This window comes from Sander vitreus, chromosome 7, assembly GCF_031162955.1.
Source record: "Sander vitreus isolate 19-12246 chromosome 7, sanVit1, whole genome shotgun sequence".
Taxonomy (NCBI): Eukaryota; Metazoa; Chordata; class Actinopteri; order Perciformes; family Percidae; genus Sander; species Sander vitreus.
Genome location: NC_135861.1, coordinates 10,784,887 through 10,812,386, shown reverse-complemented (window position 1 = coordinate 10,812,386; position 27,500 = coordinate 10,784,887). Strand labels below are relative to the sequence as shown.

The window sequence follows — 27,500 nt, the reverse complement described above, 5'->3', positions numbered from 1 at the left end:
CCAAAACACCTAAGGCCAGCTCTCAAAACAAACGAAAAACCTACGACAACTACCTCCAATACCTCTTCTGATGCAAAGCTGTTAACCAATCAGTGCAGCAGGCTGTGAAGTGGGAAGGGTCGGGCACACTGTGATAGTAAAGCAAATTGGAGCCCGGTCGAAGACCAAAGGGGACGGGGAAAACTTACTGCAGTATCCTGTAACTGTGGGAGCTGGACACGGACACCACACACCATACAAACATCAGAGTGGGATGTAGGGGAAAGAATTTAAAAGGGAGAAAGCAGAGAGAAAGAAGGGGAGGAGGCAGGTAGGAAGACAACAAGATGAAGATGACAGACAAAAGTGAAGAAAACCATAAGAAAAAGAAAACGAAATACAAATACTGATTTGAGAAGAATCTTAAGATGAAGAGAGACAATACGGAGACAACAAAAAGCACAGAAACATCTACTGTAAACTTGTAACTATGCCACAGAAATGTATCCCAATGACAACTTAGATTTAAAATCCAAACTTAGTTGTAACAACCCTACTGCACAATTTCCCCAACTACAGTTTATATTTCCAGGTGGTCACAATGTCCGATCAGGTGATCATAGTACCTGACATGACTTGGTTGAGAGAAATGTCAGACTAGACCCCGACCAATCATAGCTCATGGACTTTAACAACCTGCATGACTTGCAAAGGTAATCAGGCAGGAGGCGCCAGAGACAGACTCCTGGGGTCAGAAATGTCAATACACACTGCCAAAGACTATACAAAAGAAGACTAAATCATTCTAATATGCTTGTTTTTCCATCTGAGCTTCCTGAGGAGTCTTGGACACACAATTGGTTGTCTTCCAATTAGACCCACTACACAGACAACTAAACTGTTAACAACCAAACAATTATTTTCATGCCACGTTATCAAGCAAACCGGACATTTAGTATCCTGCTTTCTACTGCCAAAACAAAGTCAATCAAATTGTTCAACAAAAAGACAAACTACACAGAATTTCAAGATTTTCCTTTCCCCCCCATTTGACTCGCAAATTCATTAACCACATTAGCCTTTTGGGCAGTGGTGGCCTAAAGGTTAAAGAAGCCAGCTTGGGACCGGGAGGTCCCCAGACCGGCAGGATAAAATCTGGGTAGGGCTTGAGCAAGGCCCTTTTAACCCCAACCGCTCCAGTGGAGCTGCTCGATGGCCAGCTCATCAGACTGTGGTTGTGTGTAACTGTATGGTTGTGTGTAACTGTATGAATGTGACAGGTTGTCGTCAATCGACTCACCCGGATAAATAAAGGTTAAATAAATTAGAGGCTCCAGAATGGCTGATGGCTGCATTGTGGGTGGGAGCATTTAGTGAGGTAGATGGGGTGTGTTGCGTTTGCCAGTCAGTCACTCACCTTCCTGTGTGATGCAGATGGAGCCGCTGCCCATCCCCACTCTAAGTCCGTCCACTCCTGCATCTATCAGGTTCTTAGCCTGAGCTGCAGTCACCACTGCAGTGGAGAGGGGGAGACAGTGAGGCTGTTAGAGCTGAATGACAACGCTCTTTCAATGTGTGCATCTCTAACTGGAAGCAACATGACCACTTGGGATGGGTAGCTGGGATCAATTGGAAATATATGTTTTTTGGTTACTAAGTAAAGAAAAGAGTAGTTACCATTGCCTCCGATGACCTGTAGGCTTGGATGCTTTTCTTTGATATATTTGATCATGTTGATCTGGAAGATCGAGTTGCCCTGAGATGAGTCCTGGAGGTACAGATGGAACACACGACATTGTCATTTACAGAGCATCATTACTTTGAATTCGTACACTTCACAGCTTTTAGACAGCCTAAAGTCAAATGAAGTTCATCCAGAGCAAATCAACCGCACATTAGAAAATGTGCTCCCACAGTTGAGAGATCAAGGTTTTCATCCCACATCTGTATCTTCATCAACAAGATCACCTCTGCCGTCTGCTTCATAGATTTTGTCACTCGAGTACCACAGTAAACCCAGTTAACCCATTACAAATGTGTGAAAGAGCTGACTTCCAGTCCGTTCTCCACCAACAGTGCCAGTACCAATTCCTCAGTAATAAAGCTCTCTAATCTGCACCACAAAGTCATAAAGTAGAAAAGGGCCCACTATGGAAAACAAGAGTCTCCACCTCTAAACCCTGTACTGAACTCCTCCTTACCAGTACAACTACATCCACCCCGCTCTGCACCAGCAGGTCCAGTCGGTACTTATCGTCGTCGTGGGTGCCGATGGCGGCGCCACACAGCAGCTGTTTGCGCGAGTCTTTGGAGGCCAGAGGGAAGTCTCTGTTCTTCTTCAGGTCTGTGCGGGCGATGATGGACACCAGGGAGCCCTCTTCATTCACTATAGGCAGCTTACCTGCAGTAGGGAATCCGAGAGGTTAGACATGTACAGATGTTCACACCTGGATGCAAGTTAATCCGTTGTATGTCATATTTTTTCAGTGGAATGATCACGTAAAAATCATGCAAATCATGAATAATACATTTAATGTCCTCCCCACCTTTCTTACTCCTCTGGAGGATTTCGTTGGCTTCTTTCAGCGTCACTCCAGCAGGGGCGACCACGAGATCCTCTTGCTTCGTCATCACCTGTCAACGCGGTGACACGCACAACGTAAATAAAAGGAAGCATCAACACTCAATGCAGAGGTTTCAGAGAATGTAGAAACTTTTAGTATTTCTAGGGGTAGTAAAATGTGACACTTTAACATTGAAAAACAAATATATCTAAAACAAAACAAACATCTGTACAGAAATTCAGGCTTTGTTCTTGTATCTTTGTAAACCCTGGACCCGATGATATCAAGAAATTAGAAACACCCTCTGGCACAAATGAAAATAGTGAATGCCCGTTATTTCTCACAGCCCGAGATGGTATTAATTAAGCTTGTTTTAGTCGACCATATGTCCTAAATTTGAAAAAAATAAAAATAAAAATTCAGTTTACTATCATATATGACCAAAAGAAAAGCATAAAATCAGCTTTGTTAACATTTGAGAAGCTGAAAGCAGAACATCTGTTTGGTATTTTTGGTTGAAAAATGACTAAAACAATTAACTACTTATCAAAATATGTTCAGATTAATTTTCTAGCACATTCTTACATACTTAGAACTACTTGATTATTCGACTAATCATTGCAGTTCTTAACTGAATTATTTGAAATTGAGCCTGGCTAATATGACCCACTGCATGCATTTATGTCTATGCTACCATTTTATTATTGTTTTAATGCTAATAAACTGTTAGATTTTGTGTTATTTTTAGCTATTCAAAATACTTTCCAAGGACGTTTGCAAAATGTGATGTTATTACTCAGCAGTAAAACATCCCTATATCAGTGTCAAAGATTCAGTATGGATCAGGCTCCAACTGAAATTCATAGCTATTGAATAAGTCTACGGATTTCCATTAGAATATCAATATGAATCATAAAATCGTCATTCATTAATTCCAAACACATCCAACACCGTAGCACTTTGAGTTGCTAATGACTAATGCACCCACCTCGCTCAGTGGCAGGTTGTGGTCCTCCTCCTTCAGGAAGTCGATGTCTCTGGAAGAGATGATGCCCACCAGCTTGCTGCCCATTTTGCCGTCGTCTGTGATGGGGATTCCACAGAAGCCGTGGCGAGCCTTGGCCTGGAAGACGTCCCGAACGCGGTCGTTGGGACTCATCACCACAGGGTCTGTGATGAAGCCCTGCTCATAACGCTGGAGTGTGGGGGAGGGGATAAAGAGAATAAAGAGGGGCAGGAGAACGATGGTGTAAAACAAAAAGGGAAGTGGATTGAAGAGCCAGCATGGGAAAGAAGGGGAGAGTAACGGCCGGGGGAAAGGGTGTAAAGGATTCAATAAGGAGGGTTGGATAAAGAATATGTGAGCCTTTCACTTCCGACACTCGAGAGCAGAGGGGCAAGGGATGCAGGGAAATAACACACTTTTACGGCTTTCAAACTGAGAGCAGCAAATAAAAATAGAGAAAGACAAAGAGAAGCTAACGTTAGATGACAGAAACAGATAAACCTCGAAACGACGAAGAGAAAAGGAAAGAAAATGATCACGTAAGAGCAAAAAACTTTCAATAAAAGAAGAGACAAGATGAGCAAAAGAACAAAATTAAAGAACGGGAAAAGAGATGAAGGAGTGTAATGAGAAAATAAAACCGTACAGACAGTCGTCATCACTACCTTGACTTTGCGAACTTCATTGGCCTGGAACTCTGGAGTGCAGTTGTGGTGGATGAAGCCGATGCCACCCGTTAGCTGGGAGGAGACAATACATCAGGTGTGTGTGAGAGAGCGAGCATGGCAGTGCACTAACATGATAGCAGCAGGAACAATAAACAATCTGATAATCCAAGGAAACCGTGCGTTCGTGTGTCATACTTACTGCCATAGCGATGGCCATGTTGGCCTCTGAGACCGTGTCCATGGGAGAGGAGACAAAGGGAGTTTTCATGGTGATTTGTTTGGTGAGCGCTGAGGTCAGGTCCTGGACAAAAGACATCAGGAGGATATTAGGCACACATGGACTCTTGAGAAACTACTCCATGGACCATTACGATATTCAAAGTAACATTTGTTACAGCAGATGAATCATCAACATATCAAAGGCTGGAAACTGTTTAAGATGTTTACTTTGGAATACTACATGTATAATAGTTAGGCTTAAAAAGGTCCAGTGTGTAACATGTTGAGTTGTTCATTATCAAAATCTGTGTTGCCCTTTCACAAACTTGTCCTTTTTCATGAATATTTACCACCACCATCAATTCCAAGTATTCCTTTTGGCTTGAAATTTGACATTTGCATTCGCATGAACTGGGGTAGACGCTCCATATTCATGCGCCATCTTGAAATACGTTAGCTGGTAAGGGACATACAGGACATACTGCTCCGCCTTTCGCGTTTTCGCTGTCACATGATAAACTGACAGGTGCTGCTAATGGGTATCGTCGCTTCCAGGCCCCGGCAAGTTTGAAGAAGGAAACATGGAGGACCACACGTATTCAAAACCCAAATTCCAGGAACAGGAGTCTTCTTCTTCGCCCAGAAAAAGGATATTGAAAAGAGCAAGAGACCGGCTTTTTGAAGCGTGAAGTCTACCGTAGCTGTAATACGTACTTTGAACTGCGTGGTGCGAGAGAGTTGATTGCGATATATGATCTCAACGCTAGATGGGAGAAATTCCTACACACTGGACCTTTAAGACCTTTTTTCTATTGTGCTTGATATTGGTAAAGTTTTTTCACTTTATGACTCTTGTCTTCTTGTGCTACTGTTACACAACATTCAAGAATTTACCATTATCCCATAAATGTCACAGTGGGAGGCCATGATTTAGTGCTCTGGCTTGTGGACGCATTGTGAGCCTATTTCAGGGAATATTTGTGATGGGAGATACACAGCTGATAATCCTTACTCTCGCCTCATGAGCTCCCATCCCAGACATCATGCCACATTCAGATTAGTTTAATACCACAACAGCAGCATTAAATCGGATTTCATGTGTTGGTAAATATTTTTCCTTCATCAAGACTCACCACTTGGTCTGATGTGAAGTCGATGTAGCCCGGCAGAATCAGGAAGTCACTGAAGGAGAGACGAGAAAGATGAGGTTAGAGCAACTCCTTACAAGACCTGTCCATCCTAACGGCTTTAAACCTGTCTCAGCCAATCAAACATCTTCATAATCTGGAACTTCACATTCCAAAACTGAGAACTAAAACCTTAAGAGAAACACTGAACGGTTTCCGTTTGACTGATGGGGCTTTACTGTACAGTTAAGAGATTGTACACAAATAAAATGTGATGAGTAGACATGCACCTAACACGTTCTAGTTCAGAAATAGAAAACCGAGAAGGTATTGAAGAAAAATGTGACTTAACTTCTCCAAACAGGACATGCATTTCTTTCTTGGGAATCTTCAGAAGGTGTCATGTTACAGTACAAGAGTGTGTGTGTCTGTGTGTGTGTGTGTGTGAGAAATGTTTTGCAAAGAAGGTCTTAAATGTAAGGCATGTCGAGCCATGTGGCATATGAGTGAGGCGCATGTGGAGATGCGACCAAAAAGAGACAGGGCAGCGGGCTCTAGCATGTGACATGAGTGACTGTCAGCCATTTAACCAACTATACTTTAATAAACAAACGTCTTCGCTTTACAATGTTTGATTAATGTGTGGATTTTTTTTCTTTTTTTTTTTTTTTTTTTAGAGATGGCCTGATACCATTTTTTGCTTCCCGATACCGATTCCGATATCTGATCTTGCGTATCGGCCGATACCGAGTACCGAGCCGATACCAGTGTGTCATATATTTTATTATGTTTTAACAACTGTATACTACTATCCCTGTATGGATGTGATATTATTTCTATCTTTGTTGTCTGTCTGGCTCAAGTTAAACTCTTTGTGAAACATGAACAATGAATGCCACAGAACTTTCTTTTATTATGCAGTTTGACAGTCAGTTATAACGGAAAAAGAACATAAATAAACTACTTTAACGTAGATTTTCTTTAGGGCTTTATTACGTGGTATCGGATCGGTGCATAAACTCCAATACTTCCCGATACCAGCATTTTAGGCCGTATCAGAATCGGAACATCTCTACTTTTTCTAGACTCCGTAAAGTGTCTGAGAAAAAAGCTGTTACATAAATCATTTTTAATTTTTAGCAATGAGTAAAAGCAATGAGTAACCATCTTGAACTGACACACCACCACTTAACTTTTGCCCTAGAACGGTCAGTGCCTCACTGTCTGCTGGCTCTTATGTATCCAACACTGCCAGCTACATATTCACTAACTTAATGGACCATACAAAAAATGAAGACAATAACTGTCATAATATATATATGTATATGTGTGTGTGTGTGTGTGTGTGTGTGTGTGTGTGTGTGTGTGTGTGTGTGTGTGTGTGGCTAAAAGCAGCATCACCAGAGGATTTTGTTCTGCTTTGTGGAACAGCTAAAAGAGAAGAATTGGAGGATCTGAGGGGCCTTCCTGGTTCATAAATTAAAAAGCATTTGTGAGATGTGGTTAGATGCTAAACTGCATTTTGTTGTCTTAGTACCTGTGCAATAACAACAAAGTTTAATCTAATCATAACTATATTTTTTTTCTGATTTATAAATGGTCTATAAAATGTCAGAAAACTGTGTCAATCACGTTGTAGAACTGGTAGATATATCAAGATATTGATGTCAAAAATATAATCTAGGATTTTGGACATGAAAAGGTGACCGCATCTAGTTAGTACAGGGCACTACTATGTTTGCTTTGTTGTATAGAGGACTACCAAGCAGATGCTTTAAATATAGCCGGGTCCACACAGACAGCATTACAACACAGGACTGTGTAGGCCAGGACCTAAATTTGGAACCAGTGTGTGTACAGAAGGAATGTGTCCCCGCCTGCTGTAATTTACACTACACAAGTGTTGTTGTTATTTTGTTTTATTAAAAACTTTTTTAAAGGCAGCTTGACTTATCAGCAAGTATTGTTGGCTAGCAGTGTGGAGTTTAAAAAGTTAAAACAATGAACTGTCTGAAGGTAAAGTTCAAAGCAGTCATAAAACTTCACTGATGGCCAAAGCTGCCAACTGTGATCAAAGGATGTCCTTATAACCAAACTAGACAGTGGATTATCAATGGAGCTTCTGTTTCATATTATAAAGAAAATAAGATTTTTTTTCTCCCCAAAGTATTCCAAATTATTTTCCAAAAACTGAGTGTCCCAAATGATGAGGGTCTTATTTGAGACAGGTTGCCCTAACCCTAACACCTGTTAAACCTGTTAAAGGTTTAGCAGGTTCATAATTAAGGACATTGTATAGGGACTTTGGGACACTAAACTGCACGTATACCAATAATAATAATAATAATAATAATAATAATAATGTCTTCTCTGGCTCTGACGGAGCTTTCTAATGTTTAATAAGTCATAATGTGATGACAAATGCTATTGCTTGCATTATGGGACATGTAACATCCAGTGTTTTTGGAGCTTGATTCTATCCATTTAAAATGGTTGTAAATGTTTCTTTTAGCCATTAACAGATCGATTAATAACAGATCGATTCACTAATAGCTAAACGGTCACCGGCTGTCCTCACCGGCTGTCCCCAAATAACGGCTTGCTTTGGTAACACCAGATCCAGTTGCTGGACAACTGAGAAACATTCTGCATCAGTAAGTGAAAAACACATCAAAGGCAGGGGGCTAGTTAGCACACAAAGCTACGTTACATTACAAAACTAGACATGCGTGGTGTCTTTACTTGTAAGTGAGCCCGTCTCCTCCGTTGAACAGCTGTTGTCCCGACAGCCCATCATCGGGGATGTAACCGGTCTGCCCGCTGATCAGGTAGTCCGCCATGACGTCCAAATAAGCCCTAGCCAGTCCTTCAGTTTAAACTAGTAAGAAATGAATTTAACAAGCTCCTGCGGATACACAGACAGACAACACACAGGCCCGGGAACAGAGACCCAGAACTTCTTCTTTCGCCCCGTGTGTTGCTATCCACCAGACGTCCTGCTCCGTGCGCCTCTGAGCAGCCAGGAATTGACAGTTCTGTCAGGACTCTCTGTTAACGGCCGGGAACTGAACAAAAAAATGTCGGTATGAAAGCTTATGTATGCCTTATCAGGCCTCTGCCAGTCAAAGCTGAGCGCTGCTCTTCCTACAGTTCCTCAGACGAAACACGTGCATTATTCCCGTCTGACAGCGTTTCCGAGCCTGACGTCACGTCCGGCCGACCCACCCCCCACATTTGTATCATTACAGAGAGAAAAGCTTTTATTATTATACCATATTAAAGTTATTGGAAATGTGAAGAAATTACTATTTCACAGTCATATCTGAAGAAAAGACAACTCAGTGGAACATACAGAGCTCAAGATCCTGCATGCTTTGCGTCATGGTATATACTGCTGATATTTGGCTAAACCAGGGATGGAGCGGCCGGTTAGCTCACTTGGTAGAGCGGGCGCACAGGTGCTGGTCATAATTAGAATATCATGAAAAAGTTGATTTATTTCAGTAATTCCATTCAAAAAGTGAAACTTGTATACATTCATTCCACACAGACTGATATATTTCAAGTGTTTATTTCTTTTAATTTTGATGATAACCGACAACTAATGAAAACCCCAAATTCAGTATCTCAGAAAATTAGAATATTACTTAAGACCAATTTAATAAAAATAAAAAAAGATTATTAGAAATGCTGGCCAACTGAAAAGTATGAACACGTACAGCACTCAATACTTAGTTGGGGCTCCTTTTGCCTGAATTACTGCAGCAATGCAGCATGGCATGGAGTCGATCAGTCTGTGGCACTGCTCAGGTGTTATGAGAGCCCAGGTTGCTCTGATAGTGGCCTTCAGCTCTTCTACGTTGTTGGGTCTGGCGTATCACATCATCCTCCTCACAATACCCCATAGATTTTCTATAGGGTTAAGGTCAGGCGAGTTTGCTGGCCAATTAAGAACAGGGATACCATGGTCCTTAAACCAGGTACTGGTAGCTTTGACACTGTGTGCAGGTGCCAAGTCCTGTAAAAAGGAAAATGAAACCTGCATCTCCATAAAGTTGGTCAGCAGCAGGAAGCATGAAGTGCTCTAAAACTTCCTGGTAGACGGCTGCGTTGACCCTGGACCTCAGAAAACACAGTGGACCAACACCAGCAGATGACATGGCACCCCAAACCATCACTGACTGGAAACTTTACATTGGACTTCAATCAACGTGGATTCTGTGCCTCTCCTCTCTTCCTCCAGACTCTGGGACCTTGATTTCCAAAGGAAATGCAAAATTTACTTTCATCAGAGAACATAACTTTGGACGACTCAGCAGCAGTCCAGTCCTTTTTGTCTTTAGCCCAGGCGAGACGCTTCTGACGCTGTGTCTTGTTCAGGAGTGGCTTGACACAAGGAATGCGACAGCTGAAACCCATGTCTTGCATACGTCTGTGCGTGGTGGTGCTTGAAGCACTGACTCCAGCTGCAGTCCACTCTTTGTGACTCTCCCCCACATTTTTGAATGGGTTTTGTTTCACAATCCTCTCCAGGGTGCGGTTATCCCTATTGCTTGTACACTTTTTTCGACCACATCTTTTCCTTCCCTTCACCTCTCTATTAATGTGCTTGGACACAGAGCTCTGTGAACAGCCAGCCTCTTTAGCAATGACCTTTTGTGTCTTGCCCTCCTTGGGCAAAGTGTCAATGGTCGTCTTTTGGACAGCTGTCAAGTCAGCAGTCTTCCCCATGATTGTGTAGCCTACAGAACTAGACTGAGAGACCATTTAAAGGCCTTTGCAGGTGTTTTGAGTTCATTAGCTGATTAGAGTGTGGCACCAGGTGTCTTCAGCTTTCCTATCCAATAAAGGCAGAAATGCCCCAAAAAAACAAACAAAAAAACCAGGGATGGAAAAAGACCTGCATTCAAAATGTCACTTACTTACACAAGAATTTGCATCAAAATACAATTTAAGTGTCATTTATCACAAGTAAATGTACTCATAATGCAGAATGGCTCCTTTTATTATAAGGTATATTATTGGATTAATTATTAATGCTTTATGTTGTAGCTGGTAAAGGTGGAGCTCATTTTAAGCATTTTATACTGCTGGACAGTTTATTCTATGACAATACGTCATTATTCATGAGTTGATGGTATTTAGTTTTTATTATTTTTTTGGGCTTTTCCACCTTTATTTGATAGGACAGCTAGGTGAGAAAGGGGAGAGAGAGGGGGAAGACATGCAGGAAATCGTCACAGGTCGGACTCAAACTCCTGGACCTATTGCATCGAGGAATAAACCTCCAAGTATATGTGCGCCTGCTCTACCCACTGAGCCAACTCGGCCACATAACTAACGTTTTAAATCAATGAGTAAACAGTTCAACATTTCCCTCTGAAATGTAGCCTGGTGTAGACGAAGTTTAGCAGAAAATGGAAAAACCCAAGTACAAGTATCTAAAAATCGTACTTAGGTACAGTATTTGAGTATATGTACTTAGTTACTTTCCACCACTGTTAAAAACAAAGAAACAGGTGTATGCTGGATCCTGTAACTGTGATATCAAGATGACCTAATTTTAATAGTTTGCAGTTAAAAATATATTGCATCTCCAAAAACTATACTGTATTCTGGATTGTCATTTAGAAAGAGGTTGGTGGATTTTCGGAAATGCAAAATGTGTCCCACTTTATCTGAACACATTCTATTTAGAGGTATTTAGGTTTCCAAACATTCTACTGCTCGTTGAGCTGTTTCATAATGGAAAGTGCCTCCCTGTCCTGCTTTGGAATAAACACATGAGGGTGCAATCCTCCCCATACTCCATGTTACTGTGTGAAGGTGAAACTGGGTCACAATCACATAAGGTCAGGCAGAGTAGTGGATCAGTTAATACCATCTTGGCACACAATAACATAACTATATTTGGCTGTAGCAGACACCCTAGGCCCTGCAAGAAAATAGGTGCCAATCTGATGACATCAAAAGTTGCCCAGGTTTCTGCAGCATGTGTTAATATGTGACTGCAGTAGTGGCTTGAGAAAAATTATAAATATTTTGAATTTGTAGAATGTAATTTGCCCCACGACACCCCAGATGCAGGGTGGGGGAAAAACCGATCTGAAGTCCCAATGAAATCAACGAGTAGCACATTTCTGGGCAGTACGATGGAAACATTTTAATAATCATAAGAAATTCTTCCCTAATTAATATATAATCACAATATAGACTACACTTTAAAACAGTGATTGGATATAGCATGTATCTTTCATTTCTCCTAAGAGTCATACCAACATTATATGAAGTTCATTATGACCAATGGGTCTGCCACTGTCTACAAAAACAACGTTGCATTTATAAATCTCAGCTGCATTCTTATCTCCAAAAGTTAGTAGTTTATTCTGCCAAAATCTGAGTCTCCAGGTGGTTTTGTTGTTGGGGATGTTATTCTTAAATTTAGGAGTTGAAACTCTAAAAAAGTGTCTTATGAACCTCCTGTTAAGGGGAGCAAGAAATATTTCCCTACAAGAATCATTAACACATCACATTTTGTCTTGTTAATAACCACCACTTTAGACAAACACCCTATTACATTAATGGAACACATTACATTTACTTGACTCCTATCGACCTAAAATAAAGTAAAATCCCAAAGGGGTTGATCTTCTGTATGTGTATGAGCGTATGTGTAATGAACACACAAGAGACAGGGTCCGGTTTTAAAAACTCTCAGTAACTCTATTTCTGTATTAATGTACAACCGTTGAAAATTACAACAATTTTTTTTTGTATTTTTTTCTTTTTTTAACGATCTATCAACAGCCATTTTCCAGAAGAAAAGTGAACAATGTGAGCAGGAAGAAACGAGAAAATAAGGAGCAAAATAAAGTGAGGGGATGAATGTAAAGAAAGAGAAGAGAGCACAAGATGGGGAAAGGAGACAGATTAACTGTTAAAGTTTATTTTTTGCAGCGGAGTGTTTGAGCACGAGTGTGTCAATGTGTACATGGTATGTGCGTGCAAATGCTGTGTCAATGTCGGGGGGGGGGGTTTGGGTGCTGTCGTGTGCATGAACGGCTGAGAGTACACTTAAGTTCATCATCTGATCGGCTGATCAGTGGAGGTGCAAATGTTAGATTTTTACGGAGGTCTGGCTCACACTGTTTGGATCTACACTAGCTGAACAAAAATCAAGCAACAACATCAGTATGAGAATGTAAAGATACAAGAATGGGACTTAACGGTTTTACTTCAACCATAATGACTAGCAACTTTTTGCTGGCAGTCGTAGCTGTAGGTCAGGTTAGGTACTAACACAAACAAACAGTGGGGGAAGGTGTGTTTATTGTGAAACACTGGCAACAAAATCTATATTTATAAAAAGTTGTCTTTTAAACATTCATCTTATTATTTTGTACTTTGTTTACATAAACATGCATCATACGTAGGAAAATACAGTATTTTGTTCATTTCAAGGAGTATGTGGGACTCTGAGGTCACCATTTTTTCACAGTAAACACACCATATACACATTTATGGCAGAAATAAAGCACCTTTACAATAAAAGGGCTCCATAATCTGCCAGTGAGAATTCTTCATTGGGCTGTGTGAAGTTGCACCTATCCTGGTTGATAAAACAAAGTCAGGGCAGTGACACATTTCACCTTCAAGTATCACACTCCACTAGACACAGCTTCTTTCATTAAACCTTCCACAACTACATCATCATCTTTGCTGTAATCAATGTCTTATTCATTTATATCAATTAACCTTTTGCAGCTTAGGAGAGGCAACTTAAATTTAAATGTTTGAAAAAAAAAAAATTAAAAAAAATAAACTTTGCATGTGTTCAGGCCAATCCAGTAAGGACTACAAGTACAACTGCCATCAAGTGCCCCCTAGTCATTGTGGTCTATGTGAAACCACCAAATACAGATCCACAATCAGCACAGTCTCCTGAAAGAAAGCGTATTCTATCTCCCACATCTTCTTTGTCTGCTTAACAAAAGCTTCTGCATCATTTTAGCTTTTTCTCTCTAATGATTATTCCAGCATCACAGGAATCATGTTTGAGAATAACAGCTCTGACTCTTTTCAACAAATTACCTTTACCTGCTTGTATCAGCGTATAAAAGCTTAACGTGGCTTTAAAGTATACCCACTGTTTTCAGACACAACCTCAAAATTTGACCTTTATGATTAGATCTGGAAGAAAAAAAAAGCGGCAACAAGCGTAACCACGGTGAATGTAATGATCTGGAGCCAAAACATGTAAATGAGTTGAGGACGAGAAGAGGACGGGGATAAACAATCGTGCCATTATGTGACTCTGCAGCATGATGGGAGTGAGGGGGCGGGGGGGCGACAGAAAGAAGCAGATGAGCGAGTGTAGAGAAGCAAAAGGAGGGGTCAGTATGAGACTTCACCGAGGGATGGTCATGGAGGGAAGCAAAGGCAGGAGGCAAAGAAGAAAGGAAGGACGTAAGGAGGGAGATGCTGGTGCTCTGCAGTCGCGATGGAGCTTCAGGTGTCATGGAAATCCTTCAGCAGCGTGCGTCGCCTCTGCTCAGCAATATGCATCTGATTCTCCAGATCCTGTAAAAAACAAAAAAAACAAAGAAACAGACAAAACGTCAGTTATTATTGTTAAAGACACTTCCAAAACAAAACATGGACCAAGTGAAAAGTCAATTGTGATTCCTCGGCTATACTTCTTTTTCAATTCTTTACTCTTTTTTTTTTTATAATTAGTATTTTATTGAGTTTTTGAACACCACTGTTACATTGTAGTCAAAATTACAATTGACATCTTAACATATATCCCATAGTGATGATACATTTTTGAATAAAAAAAAAGAAGAAAGGATTAAGCCAAAATAGGTTCAATTCTTTACTTTTTAAAGTAGTCTACAGCCATGTAGTAGCAGTGGAGCTTAGAGCTAAATGCTAATCTCAGAATGCTTAACATGCTCCCAATGATAGCTGGTATAATATTTACCATGTTCACCATATTAGTTTAGTGCGTTAGCATGCTAACGTTTTCTAATTACCAGCACTATTCACCAAGTGCAGCTGAGGCTGATGGGAACGGCATTAGCTTTGCAGGCATTTAGTCATAAACCAAGGTACTGGACAAATTAAAAGCTTGACCTGATGACAGCCTTAGATGAACAGTCAGAGGATCACCAAAGTTATTATAAATCATCCTGAGGGAGACATGAATGTCTATCAAATATCCATCCAATAGCTCTTACCCCTCTGTCACTGGCGCTGAGCTCCCCCTCGCCTCCCACCACTCCCCTCTCATAGGTGTCAGCCCGCTCCACCTTCCACGACAGGTTTTCTATTTCTGCTTCCAGCTGGGCCTGCTGGTACTCAAACTACAGAGAAAACAGTTAACACCATTAATTAAGTTGCTACATTATTTTACAATGAGTGTTCTGCAATAATGAACAGGCATGGGGAGAGATTTCTCACCAGTTTCTTGCGTGGGCCGGACTCCATGTAATAGGCGTAAGGGTATGTATACTGCAGTGTGTAGCGACACTGGAAACAAACAAACAAGCCACAAAGTGAGACTGTGTCAGAATTAAGAAAAAGGCACCTTGATAATTTATCAACATGATCTTCCACTGATTCTACAAGAGACTGAATTGATAATATTACACCTAAGACAAACGCATGTCATATTTTAAGTCATTTGTGTCCGTCTCGTACTCTCTTTCTGCTTTACCCTCTCATTACTTATTACCTCTGCCACACACACACACACACACACACACACACACACACACACACACACACACACACACAGTTAAGTGCGTGAGTACTGTGCGAGTACCTTAGCCAGTAGCTTTGCAGCGTTATGCAGGTACTGCCAGTCAATCCAGGTTCCCAGGTTGTTCATCACTCTCTCCTGGATCTTCTCCTGGATCCTCTGGTACGTCTGCGCCTCCAACTGCAGAGACTTGTTGTGATTCTCCCACTGGTTGGGTAAAGATAAAAAAGAAATAAAAGGAATGAAAACAAATATTCCTCCTGTAGATCTAGAGCTATGCTGTATTGAAACGTTGGTGTTTATAAAATGTTCCATTTGCAAGCTTAAGACAGTGTGCTGTGATATTTTTGTCCTGAGAACGGCTTTGGACACAAATGACCCTAACAACTTTCATACAAGCGTGCAGGACTAAATCTGTTATGAGTTAATCTCCCTCAAATCCAAAAAATGAAATAATCTTTCATATGTTCCTAGTTTATGTAAAGCAGGGTTTTGAGACGTTGAATCCCAGGATCCACAGATTTTTCCACCAGTCTCAGCATTTGGGTAGAAACAAAGAAAGAACATAAAAAAGGTAGAAAAGTTGTCCAGAGGGAGGAAATAAACATATCTGCAAAGCTTTTCAACCTTTACTTTTATCCAGGAAGCATTTTTGCTCTTGATTTTCAGAGCAAAACATAAATGGGGATCCAAAAAGACTCACCCTCTCAAAGTAGAACAGGTATTTCTTCAGGGCCTCTCTGGCCTGAGCCTGCTGGCTCTGGTTGACTATATCAGGGTTCTCTTTGTAGCGGCTGCACTCGTAGTATTCACTGCCGTGAGTCTTCCAGTCACCAAGACACATCCAGCAGAAGTCTTTCAGGAGACACAAAACACACATTTATGGACTACTACATAAATTACACAGTATGTACAGTAAGTGACACGTGTGTATCATAGGTTAAAGGTGACCGAGCCTTTTCAGCGGCTGCTCCAAACCTCTGGAATAGTCTACCTATTCATGTAAGAACAGCTCGGACCATTGAAACGTTCCAAGTCCTTGCTTAAGACCCATTACTATGCATTGGCTTTCAATTCAAGTTGAGCTTTGATATCTTGACCTTTTTCTACTGTTGGTTATTTTGTATTGTATATTGTTTGTGTATATTATCTCTTTGATTTTTGGAGCTTGTTAAGCACTTTGGTCAACTATGGTTGTTTTTAAAACATGCTATATAAATAAAATTGAACTGAACATAGAACAGCCTAAAGGGTCAGCTCTATTCTTAAGTCTACAGCCAGTTTAAACTGGCTGATATTGGCTGCGGTTGGTAATACTGTATATTATCCATTTCTCCGGATGACTAACTACCTTTTGGTTTAACCAAATTTCTTATCTAAATTACCAAATCTAACTAATGAAGAAGACAAACAATACTCAAACTATAGCTTCAGAAGTTATTTAGCTTTTTTTAAATATACTTTGGGTACTCTACTCAACTATGTGCTCCTTTAAGAATGGCAGCTGCCACCATTACCCAAAAAAAAAGATAAACAAAACTTTTATTATAACCAAGCGTCAACTTTCACTTTGAATTTCTTGGAAGTTAACTCGTCTCATAATTACGGTGGATGGCTGCTTTTTCTGTGTTGTATCATGCCACTAGGTGGATATAAAGGGCCTCCCAGAACAGTGAGTTCATGCATTACTGGATAATACTGGTGGTGTGAAACTGAGGCAAACTACTTACCGTGTTTGCACTTGGAGCATTGCTGAAATAAACAAAGACAAGTTAGTGAACCAGAACCATGACAAAACAATCATGCAAGGCGGCATTCAGACTAGATCAGGCGCTGTGGCGAAAACGCCAGTCCTCGGATTCATTTGAGTGGGTAGTCCGTTTAGGATTCAACTTTTGGAGAAACGCAACCCGACATCACGCTGCGGTGGCCAATCCCCTAACCGGCGATCAGACTGGACACAACACAACGGACTAGAGTGTAACGTTATTGTTTCACGTGTAGTCACTCAGTTTGGCCTTGTGCACCAGTTTAAAACCCACTGTTCTGATAGACCTCGTATCCAGGTTAGTTATTGAAAGTAAATGTGTTTTTTTAATCATTCGATTACTCGTAGGACCCAGCATACTAGCAGCATGGCTAAAAAAAACGCACGACACAGCCACACCGCTGCGGCTAATCGCCACAACGCCAGATCCTATGAATTATGCCTAAGTCACATTTTTAATGAATCAGAAAAATCAGCAGCTGAATGTTTTCATACAAAACCATTTAGTGCTGATTTAACACAAGTGCTTTGTCATACATACAGCTTAGAAACTGTATGATAAAAGCAGCACATAGCAGGTAGCATATCGTGATCTAACCAAGTGTCAAACCACTTAATTTGAGGACTGCGGCTCTCAGAATATGAATATATTTTTAGCATCTCCTGTGTACTAGGAAAGGGCGGTTTTCATCTCTGACTCACCATGTGATTGCACCCTCCGTTCTTCTCAATGCAGATATTGCACTTAGGACACTAGAGGAGAAATACACATACAAATTAGAGGTGACCCCCAATAGTCAATTATTCGATCTAAAGAGCCTGATTCAACTGCCAAGTTCACAGTGAAATAGTTGCAGGTGTAAAAAATGTGGTTATAAAATAAAGGATCAATCTATTCGAGCTATAAAAAAATAAATAAAAAAAAATAAAAATCAATTTATTATTATATGGGGGTACTGAATGTCTGATTTTACATAAAGTTCCTTGCTTTCTTCCTCCAAATAAATCAGCGATATATAGGCTATATATCATAGCCTATTTTGTAACATTTATTAATCAGAGCACTCACATAAGAGTGTAGCACAAGCAGAGCGCTAAATAGGTTTTACATTTATGAACGATTCCCTGTCAAAATGATCAGGGGGAGGAGCTTAGAAACAGCTGTTGTCTGTGTGGAAAAAAAATGCAAGACTATGTCGCAAATGAAGAAAAAATAAAATAAAAATGACCAATCGAATTCGACGATGTATATTCTTCGTCCGGACACCTCTTATACAAATATGATCGAATTAGAGTATGTGACAGGTTACAGCACTGTATTACAGTAATAAGTAATATACAGTTTTATGCGTTTTCAAACTGTGTCAACCCTGATCGTTATTGTCCATCGAAAATATAGTATGTGTGCAAGTATGTATGTAGTATGACACACCAGTGCTTGTGTATGTGCATGACTAGATGCGCGTGTGTACACGTATAGATTCATCATACATCTTTAGTGTGTGCGCTGATGTAGTTAGCCGTCTCGGAATCATCTGCACATTTGGTCAGCCATTTCCGGATTGTTGCACAATCTGTGGGTGCATGGTACATCTGACGGCATTTAAAACTAAGAAAGAGAATAAGAGAATACAGCAGTCAGGACAATCGATTCTGAAATCATAATATTTTACTAATGGTCAGTTATAGAGCTTAAATAAATAAATAAATATGGGAACTTGGTGTGTTTAAGTAAATTAAATGCTCAACTGTCAACTTCTTTTCCTTATTCTTTATCTTATACTTGGATTGGACTCACACTTCATCCAAGGTGGTTATTCTTAGACTGGATAAAAACGTTGCAGGACATTCAAATTCAGCCAAAAAGTTTTTAAGATTATTTTCTGGCATTTTAGGCTTTTGTTGGATAGGACAGCTTCGACATGAAAGGGGGGGGGAGAGAGAGAGAGAGAGAGAGAGAGAGAGAGAGAGAGAGAGAGAGAATGACATGCAGCAAAGAGCTGCAGGTCGGAACTGAACCTGTGGCCACTGTTTCAAGGACTGAGCCTCTGTACATGGGCGCATGCTCTACCAGATGAACTACCCAGGCGCCCCAAAAAGTTTTTAAAAAGAAAATTGCAAAGAACTGTAACTGCTTCAGGATACCAAACAAAGATTCAGAGTCAATGAGAAAAATGCATACAACCCTGTTTTAAAGCCAGCGGGTAAGCAAGAATAATTTGACCATAGTCAAGCAATAGTAAAACTTATTAACACTGTAGTTTTTGTGAAATTGTTACTGTTGTTGCTATTGTGTGTGCGTCCTACCAGAAGACTTCACTGCAGCGGCTACACTGCACCCTGCGTGCCCGGGGCTCCTGCACCTTGATGACAATAGGACAGTCTGCACCTGGACACAACTGCAACTGGAAATGACTCTGCAGGCAGAGAGGGAGAGAGGCAGAGAGAGACAGAGACACAGTGAGTGAGTGAGTGAGTGAGTGAGTGAGAGAGAGAGAGAGAGCTTAAGTAACACAAAGAATGTAAAAATTAACAGATGCATCATGAGAATGACGATCATGATAATTGCCAATCCCTGGATAAAACCTGCCGGAAGGTGCCTTGGATTAACCATAGCAGTGCGGTAAGTCTTTCAAGAGTTGATTCCCCCACAAAAGTGGTTGGGTAGAGTGATGAAAACTGGAAATAGTATTCTGTGGATCATCCCGAGTATCACGGATACTGTTTCTGGAAAAAGGTGCGTTTCATTTTTCCAATATTATTAGCACCACAAACAAATTTCCATTCACCTCAATTGGAGGCAGAAAGCTCAGACTCAGGTTATCTCAAAACCTTGGTAAATAAAACGGAAAATGATTTTCTTTGTAATTTGGATGAATGATCCTTTCAGAAAGCGCAAATGTCTAATTAGAGATATCATAATTTGCATAAATACATTTAGAGAGGATTCAGATTTAATGCTGCAGGGTTTCCGCCAGTGTGTTGAAGGCCTGGCGGCTTAAAGAGTTTCTCTCCTTCACACTCCCTTTCCACATGCCTCTGACGTCTCATTTGCTGCACATGCAGAACTTGACGCAGCATCTAAGCAAACCGATTTAGCACAAGGAGACACACCTCGACATAATCTCTGAAGAGGTAGCGTCTGTATTTGTCCTTCAGCTCCTCTCCTGGCAGCAGTGGCAGGACAAAGTCTTCTGGCATCTGCAGGGAACAGTCCTGAGCCATACACGAGATACCTACACACACACACACACACACACACACACACACACACATTACGAAGAGTCCTGAATCACTGACTTGGGGTAGTGAGGGAGCCAACATGTACACACTGCCCTACAAAGGCTGCAGCTGCTGTTTGTGCGTTTCTTTACTAATGCAGCAATAAACTACACCCATCATTTTGACTTTGTCTGTGACTAAAAAAGTTCCTCCACTTGCGTTTGGTTTAAGCGGGCTGGTTTAGTGTTACAGTGACCCAGATACTGGATCGGGGTCATCTTTCATCATAAATGTGTCCTTCGTACAGCTGATAAACAAACACATATCAGGCTCAGAAGGACTCTCGATAGAGAAACACATTTTACGGTTACGTGGACAGACTTGAGAGAGAATGTTAGAAAGTAGCACAGGTACACACATTGGGTTACTGCATTCAAATATACATATACAAAAGCACTTGTGCTCCCACACACACAACTTAAGAACAGGGAGTCTGGTAAATTGTATGCAATTTACCACACAAATACATCATACTGTACAAAACATAACTGATCTGTGTACACACCCACACTTCCATCTGGTCTCCTGCTGACACAAGCATACCTTCTCTCTCAGACACACTAATAATCATAGTTAGCAGTATGCCTGCCAGGTACATTTGACACCAGACAGAATACACACACACACACACACAATGTGAGCATCAAATTAACTAATTAACTATTCCCAGCTATAACGATTGTAGTTGGCCCCCAGTGGACTTCTTTAGCAAGTTTTGTCTTTAAGCTTTTTAAGTGTTATTTATTTATCATCTGCTGTAGTTTTTCCAACGTTTTAGACACAGATATGGTAATAATAATGGTCCAACATGATGTGAAATGGCATTTGTTTTTATTGAAAAATGTAACATTGTCTTGCGGGAGGACCCTAAACCCCCCGCCAAATCATGCACCTAAGTCTTCCACAAACCTAGAGAAAACACTGCGTCCAGCCAGGATCCATAGTGGTTTCGGTCATTAAAAGGTGTATCATTAAAGGGACTGATTAAACTCACCTTGTTAAACCAAATATCAGACTTCAAACCATGCTCGTCTGGCAGAAAATCATAGGCTAAAATAAACTTCCAAAAGGATCAGAGGCTGAAACTGTGATAAAACCCTGAGCCGATTAACACACACCAACACATAAATACAAGGACATACAGACACACATGAACAGGCACTTAGGAGCTCACATCAAACAAACAAAGTGTGACTCACCCACTCTAATACCAGCTTTGATGACTACACAGACACACACACACACACAAACAAACACTCACCCACTCCAATGCCATCTTTGACCAGGACAGTGCAGTGCTGCTCCCAGCATGCTTTGCAGAAGGAGTGCTGGCAGGGCAGTGCCAGCAGGGAGTCTCTCCGTACAACCTGTAGACACACACCACACTGGAGGGACTGAGGGACCTGAAACAGAGAAATCATAAACATGTCGTCAAACACAAGTGTTGTTGCTACAGAGAAATCTATAACATAAACTGGGTTCGTACACCTTTTCCCAAGGTCAAATTCAAGCACTTTTCAAGCACTTTCAAGACATGTTTGTCTTCCACCCTACAAAGTTTGGGCTGCCTATGAATAGTACTTTTCATTATATTAATGTCCAAATATTGCTTCCCAGATAATGTGATTTTCAGGCTGTAAAAATTAAGTAATTTCAAGGGCTGAAAATATGAAGACATAGGATTTGAACAGAAATACGTTACAGTACATAGACAGCAAAAGGGTACAGTAGGCTACTTCAGTTGGCTTACTTGAAACTTACTTCATGTGACTCGAGAGCGCAGACTCGCCCATTGTGAAAAGCTGCACGTCTTTTTTGCAGACCCGTGGGGTTTGTCCCCGTTTAATCCACAATTTGTACTTTTCATCTTCCAGCCAACGTTCATTGAAACGACAACTTCCCAGCAGCAAATTTACATTATTTTTTTTTCCCATTTACAATTTTCATTTTAGGCTCTCCAACATTTTATTTCTCCATTTAATAAACAACCTATTCAGTCAGATAGGTATTTGTTGTGAAAGAAATACAGTTACAATTTCAAGCATTTTATCCAAAATGTAAGCACTTTTCAAACCTTGAAAACACAAAATCCAAGCATTTTCAAGGATTTCAAGCACCCGTACGAACCCTGCATTTAATAATAAAATAATGCTAGATTGCCATCTCATGTTACCACAATGAGGTTTTCAAAATGTCTACACTGAATTTCTTCAATTCTAATGAAGAGAAACTGAGAACAGCAACACATCCTCCCCTTTGAGAAGCTGTAACTAAGAAATGTTTGGGACTTTATCCTAATAAATAATTTAAATGGTTAGTCAATGACCACAATGTCCATATATTCTTTTGCCAAACAGCTAACCAATTCATCACCTGAATCAAACTGCTGCATGTTTGAAACCAGATGACAATTTGTCCTTAAAGTTAAATTTGCTGTGAATCAGCGGTAAATCAGTGGCTACAAGAAACAACTGAATATTGATTCCAAGTTCAAACTACTCATTTTACCCACAGTGAACAATTTTGTAAAGGATTTTATTTCTTTATTATGGCTTTTACATTATCTACAACCTGAAAGGTTTTGCTCAAAGTAATGCTGATGATGAACAAAGGATGGACGAATGCTTCAAGAACCAAGCTAGTAACCAATAAACAGTCATAGTAATTCGTAGCGCGGTCACAAGATAGGAATGGTATAAAAAAAATCGGAACAAAAAGGTATGAACAAAGCATGTAAACAGTATTTGTGTGTATAAGCCCTCATTTATTGCATGTGGCCTGTTACTTACCGTGACTGATCTGCAGGTGCTGCTGGGCTGGACCAGAGCATCTGACAACAGCAGAGACAAGTTGGACTTATATCTGTGGGGAACATGGAGAAAACCAAGAGTTATTCAAGGATGAGAAACAGAAATATATAAAACTGCAATGCAAAGAAACGAGAGATAGAGAGACAGAAATCATAGAAAGATGATAAGGAAAAGAGAGCCAGGAGAGTGAGGAGAAGGTGGTACAGGAGAAAAGTAAAAGATGACAAAATTATGAGAATAACAATTATGGGAGGAAAAAAAAGTCGGGGCTGAATTAAAGAAGCTAAGAAGGAGTGATGGAATAGAAAGACTGCAAGAAAGAAAATGTAAGGGCAGGAAGGGGGAAGGAGCAGAAGGGCATACCTGTCCAGTATTTGTGAAACCTGCCAGTGCAAATGCACCAGGATCAGTTTTGCTACCGCTGGTAAAACCTGAGAGAGAAAGGGACACACGAGTGACTTGGCTGTCTTGACAGTCAGCTAATCTGTAATGATACACAGCTCTTATATCCCCAATTTGCCTTTTTTTTTTTTTTTTTACTGTAATCTGGATATAAGAGGACTTCCTTCTTCACGAGAAGGAAATAGTTGAGAATTCTGACCATGTTGTCAACACTGATAATGCAAAGTTTCAAATAAAGCAAGTAACTTCCCAACAAAATAAAACCAAAAGAAAACATATCAATGGCATTTTTTTTTATTTTTTATTTTTTTTACAATTGAGTAAAAACCTAAAATGTTATTACAGCTTCTCAAAAGTTTTGCTTCGTTTTATACTGTTGTATATTCAATACCATTTGCTTTATTGATCACTGCTATGACAAATTAAGCTACTTGAAGACTTCACTTTGGACGGTGACATTATATAGACAAAAAGATCAGCTGCCATCAATTAAACAAATAGGTAGCATTGTTTATTTATAATAAAAAAATATATGTATTCCATACATACAATACACTGTTTCAAAACAAAAAGTTGCCCCAACTCTATTAACACCCCTTTATCTTGATTAATGAATTAGATGCTCAGGCACTGATATCCCTGCTGATGACTTGATGTATTTTCTCAGCTGTAACTGTACAGTAAATATTAGATGAAAGAGGACTATAACTCTAATAAGTAAGATATATAGTGTTACTTTAGCACATCACCTAGCACTACAGGCCAGACATATATGGCTCATATTAGTCATCAGTCAACAATTAAAATCCAGTCAAATGGAGAAAAAAAAAAAAAAACAGAGGTGCTCCCTTTGTTCACCTACTGCCATCAAGAAACACAACTGCTCCTCTGGGAGCTGCTCAGTTCTGCTAACAGGAGACTGTTGTGCTGTGCTGCTCACAGTTGTGAATATGTATAATTATGTACATTGTGACGTAAGTTACTGCAAAACAGCATGCAGACTGAATAAAAAGAGCAAAGAAACTACTCACAGGCCCTTTTCACAGCAAACACTTTGACTTAACATAGTAGGAAAAGCACAGTGTTACTGATAGCATTACTGATGGCTCTGCTCTATACATGTGTCCTATGGCAGTGTGACAGTGAGCCAGCATGCACAATGCAGCAGCCTGAAACTAAAGCAGTTACATTGAATTCAGCCATCATTAATTTGATTGTTTACAGCTTTACTTTTCCTACAATGACAAGTCAAAATGTCATCTCTGGAAAGGGCCTATTGTAAAGCATGAAAGGCCATGTTTAACACGATAGAACCTCATGATCACTGTGAGTCAGTCTCCTTCAGTCTTTCTGAATGTATTAATATTAATGTGTGCACTCAGAACAATGTAAACGGTCAGACTGAGATTATAATTTGCCTGTTGTGAGAGTATACTCACTCAACTGTCAGGCTGATAATTTTAATAGAAACATAACCTTAACCAACTAAGGGCAGCCATGCACAGAATAGTTTGATAAGGCTAATAAAACATTACCATTTTTAGTAAAGCATTTTTTTCTGTATTTGGAGAGAGACAATTCTTTTCTTGTTGCTACATCGCAATAATAATTTTGGAACAAATGCATTAGCAACTCAGGTAGTGACTATCAGGACTCGCTGTACATATAAGTGGTCTTGTGGTGCTTTGGAAACTCATACTTGTATTTGATACAAAATGTATTGTATTGATTATAATGTTACTGCTGCTACGCTACACACACACACACACGTTGTCATTCTACTGTGGACAAACAGTAAACTTTACCACAACAATAGCGTATGTGATCACTTATTTAAAATTACTTTGTATTCCCAGAGAAGGAATTACCATTTTATTTCCATTAATGAGCTTTGATATGCAATTCTCGTGCAATCCTCTTATGACTGAAGCAGAAAAATATGTCAATTAGATAGAGAACAAATAAAACGTGTGTTCGCCTTAACACGGTAGCCCTAATCATGGCCAGTAGGAGCATGGTTTTCTTAGGAAGAAATTACATCAGCATGGTTCTCATTACTGTGTTGTGCAATACACAGCCAAAAGCAGAAGTTTGCTTTGAACTGCTTTACTCATGGTCATATAAAGTGTATGGTGGCCTGTGAGGATAAAGTCTGAAAGCTAGGTCTGTGTGAAAGGTTATGAACATTTTTGCTTTTTCAGATCTTGCTTTTGCAAATGCTACAATGAAAAGGAATTCATTCTCTGGATTATGACAGTGCAGCCACACACAACCCAGCAACAGACACAAGCTCACCTTCAGTGCAGCAGCCACAGTGTTAACCTCCTCTATCAACACCCTCTGACTCTCTTTGTAGGTCAGACAAGTGAAAAGGTACTCCTCTGGGTCAAATGAGTCCGCGCCCTGTTGCTCAACATCGCTGGCCACGCCCTCATAGTAGGCTTCAATGTCGCCCTGATCCTCCTCTTCTCCTCCATCGTCCTCATCATCGTCTTCTTCAGAGTTCACTCCGAAGTCTTCCTCGTTGCTGTCCGACGCCTGGCTGTTCATGTCCACAGACATTCAATCGATTGAATCAATCACCCGCACAGGTAGACGGCCCGCCTACCTGTCGGATCCAGCTCCCCGTTTCTCCCCGCACCTCTTTCCGCCTGCTTGTGTCACTGTTCAGAGACACCCCGTCTTCCCGTCTGCCTGAGGCGCGTAGAGAGCGCGCTCAGCAGCAGCGGAAGAAACAGAAGAAGTCACACTCTCCGTCACTCATTTGGAAAGCTGGTTACAAGTTGAGCTGAGGAGAAAAAAAAAAGACTGACGAGGAGAGTAGAAAAGGAATGAATAAATAAGTGAGGAAGAGAAAGTGAAGTAATACAGGAAAAAGTGGAAGAAAAAAAAAAAAAAAAAACCATGCATAAGTGATCAAAATTGTTAATTATTCCTGCAGAATATTCCTAATATTTTAATAAATTGAATGCAATTATTTAATAAAATTCTGAATCAAGTAACAGTGTGGGTCTCCTGCAAGATTAGACTATGTTGAATTGGGGCTGATAACAATGTCCCCACATTCTGCCCATATTTTTGGTATATTTCCCAAACTATTCAAATGTATTGTCTAGATGTATTCAAACGTGCTGGACAGGCCCTACTTCTGCTCCTCATGTCTGTCTTTAGTTTTGGATTCAACTTCACAAACACAGGATTTTAAACCCGCTCTTGCCCATATATCCTGTATTTTTCAATCCTACTACACTGTAGATCTGATAAAATACGTGTGGGACACAAGGCAAGGGTTAAGGCTTAAAACACGGTTTAGAGGATTAGCTGACGATGCTTTAGCCTTTAGGGATGAGGGGAAACATACAAACCGTAACTGTACTTAACTTGGTGACAAACCGTAAAGTAAGATTGGGCACATAACAGGACAACAAGGTATGCCTCAATTGGAATTAAAACCAACTGCAAGCACACAACAACAAAGCAGTAATGCATGACTGGAATAATAATATAAATGATGGCATAGAGAAGGCAAAAACCTTTTTACATTTATTTTGTCTATTAATCTAATGATTTTGGGGATCTTTTCATTGATGCACTTTTTTTTTTTTTAAACACAGATTTCTCCTACGATGGCTTTCAAAATACTGTCAGTTAAAAAACTCAGTACCGAACATCACCTTTACATACAGATTGTTAGTTATTGCCTTGTTTTACCCCAACATCACCCAGATCTTTGCTAAAGCAATACAATTCCTTAGAATGTAGAACTTCCCCAGGATTGCTGTGCCAAATTGTATGTCCTTGTCAGAATGGGGGTTCCCTTTCCGCGCAGTTTTATCACTGTCCTATTGTGTTTTTTTGAATGTGGGTGGGTAGCTTTTTTGGGTAGTGTTTTTCTCCTTACCAAAACGTGTC

The 27,500-nt window shown here is 40.2% G+C and overlaps 2 protein-coding genes across 2 annotated transcripts in view; both read right to left on the bottom strand.

The window, feature by feature from the left end:
- Positions 1-8,752, bottom strand: part of impdh2 (IMP (inosine 5'-monophosphate) dehydrogenase 2) — a 16,262-nt gene extending 7,510 nt beyond the window's left edge. Inside the window, exons 1-9 of the mRNA XM_078254547.1 lie at positions 8,306-8,752; positions 5,570-5,618; positions 4,417-4,518; positions 4,215-4,289; positions 3,532-3,738; positions 2,526-2,613; positions 2,181-2,380; positions 1,657-1,747; positions 1,397-1,492 (exon numbers count right to left, since the gene is read on the bottom strand). Coding sequence (XP_078110673.1) covers positions 1,397-1,492; positions 1,657-1,747; positions 2,181-2,380; positions 2,526-2,613; positions 3,532-3,738; positions 4,215-4,289; positions 4,417-4,518; positions 5,570-5,618; positions 8,306-8,403 — 1,006 coding nt within the window. The 5' untranslated portion in view covers positions 8,404-8,752. The remainder of the gene's footprint in view (positions 1-1,396; positions 1,493-1,656; positions 1,748-2,180; positions 2,381-2,525; positions 2,614-3,531; positions 3,739-4,214; positions 4,290-4,416; positions 4,519-5,569; positions 5,619-8,305) is intronic.
- A 3,508-nt stretch (positions 8,753-12,260) lies between these two features.
- Positions 12,261-27,500, bottom strand: part of arih2 (ariadne homolog 2 (Drosophila)) — a 16,261-nt gene continuing 1,021 nt past the window's right edge. Inside the window, exons 2-15 of the mRNA XM_078254546.1 lie at positions 25,884-26,376; positions 23,550-23,617; positions 23,166-23,238; positions 21,638-21,779; positions 20,209-20,330; positions 19,402-19,511; positions 18,586-18,703; positions 17,797-17,847; positions 17,057-17,078; positions 16,030-16,181; positions 15,390-15,533; positions 15,026-15,094; positions 14,803-14,928; positions 12,261-14,143 (exon numbers count right to left, since the gene is read on the bottom strand). Of these exons, the coding sequence (XP_078110672.1) occupies positions 14,072-14,143; positions 14,803-14,928; positions 15,026-15,094; positions 15,390-15,533; positions 16,030-16,181; positions 17,057-17,078; positions 17,797-17,847; positions 18,586-18,703; positions 19,402-19,511; positions 20,209-20,330; positions 21,638-21,779; positions 23,166-23,238; positions 23,550-23,617; positions 25,884-26,150 (1,536 nt within the window). The 5' untranslated portion in view covers positions 26,151-26,376 and the 3' untranslated portion in view covers positions 12,261-14,071. The remainder of the gene's footprint in view (positions 14,144-14,802; positions 14,929-15,025; positions 15,095-15,389; positions 15,534-16,029; positions 16,182-17,056; positions 17,079-17,796; positions 17,848-18,585; positions 18,704-19,401; positions 19,512-20,208; positions 20,331-21,637; positions 21,780-23,165; positions 23,239-23,549; positions 23,618-25,883; positions 26,377-27,500) is intronic.